Consider the following 1,193-nt stretch of genomic DNA (forward strand, 5'->3'; position numbering starts at 1 on the left):
TGTCAAGGTCAAGAAGAATTTTCAGGCTTTTCTTTGCCATGGCCCATAAACTCCAGTCCTTCAGTAGGAATCTCTTTCTCCTTTATTGCTTTCTGAACACACTGTTGGTAGCGCTTGAAGAGGTCGGTGCACGGGTCTCCGGAGCTGTGCCCCTTGAGAAACTTCTCGGCGAACCAGCGATTGAAGCACTGGTCGTACTCGCGCTTCATGTCCGTGCATGCCTCCCCCACACTGTTCATGGCAACAGTCTCATCTTTTTTATTTTGAGCATAAGTGTGTCTTTGCATGTGAAATGAGTCTAGGCCTTGTGGTGGTGAATTCTCTCAGCATTTGCTTGTCTGAAAAGGATTTTATTACTCCTTTGCTAAAGGCTTAGTTTGGCTGGATAAAAATTCTGGGTTGAAAATTATTTTGTTCCAGAATGTTGAATATTGGCCCCCACTTTCTTCTGCTTGTAGCGTTTCTGCTGAGAGATCTGCTTTTAGTCTGATGGGCTTCCCTTTGTAAATGACCTGACCTTTCTCTCTGGCTGCCCTTAACATTTCTTTCTTCGTTTCGACCTTGGAGAATCTGATGATTATGTGTCTTGGGGTTGATCTTCTCATAAAGTATCTTACTGAGGTTCTCTGTATTTTCTGAATTTGAATGTTGGCCTATCTTGCTAGGTTGGGAAATTTCTCCTGGATGACCTCCTGAAGTGTTTTCCAACTTGGTTTCATTCTGCCTGTCTCTTTCAGGAACTCCAATCAGTCATAGGTTTGGTTTTTTTTTTTTTTTTTTTTTGTAGATGGAGTTTCACTCTTGTTGCCCAGGCTGGAGTGCAATAGCGCAATCTCAGCTCACTGCGACCTCTGCCTCCCGGATTCAAGCTATTCTCCTGCCTCAGCCTCCTGAGTAGCTGTAGCTGCGACTACAGGCATGTATCACCACACCCAGCTATTTTTTTTTTTTTTTTAATAGAGACGGGTTTCACCATATTGGTCAGGCTGGTCTCGAACTCCCAACCTTAGGTGATCTACCCGCCTCGGCCTCTCAAAGTGCTGGTATTACAGGCATGAGCCACTGTGCCCAGCCAGTTTGGTCTTTGTACATATTCCCACAGTTCTCAAAGGTTTTGTTCATTCCTTTTTATTCTTTTTTCTCTAATCTTGTCTGCCTGCCTTATTTCAGTGAGATAGTCTTTAAGCTCCGAT

General features: G+C 44.0%; 1 protein-coding gene across 1 annotated transcript; it reads right to left on the reverse strand.

The window, feature by feature from the left end:
* Positions 1-8: 8 nt before the first annotated feature.
* Positions 9-239, reverse strand: LOC116465853 (TP53-regulated inhibitor of apoptosis 1-like). Its single transcript, XM_032754331.1, has one exon. It carries the CDS (start codon positions 237-239, stop codon positions 9-11), a length of 231 nt encoding a protein of 76 aa, XP_032610222.1.
* Positions 240-1,193: the final 954 nt, after the last annotated feature.

This window comes from Hylobates moloch, unplaced genomic scaffold, assembly GCF_009828535.3.
Source record: "Hylobates moloch isolate HMO894 unplaced genomic scaffold, HMol_V3 SCAFFOLD_11740, whole genome shotgun sequence".
NCBI classification, from domain to species: domain Eukaryota; kingdom Metazoa; phylum Chordata; class Mammalia; order Primates; family Hylobatidae; genus Hylobates; species Hylobates moloch.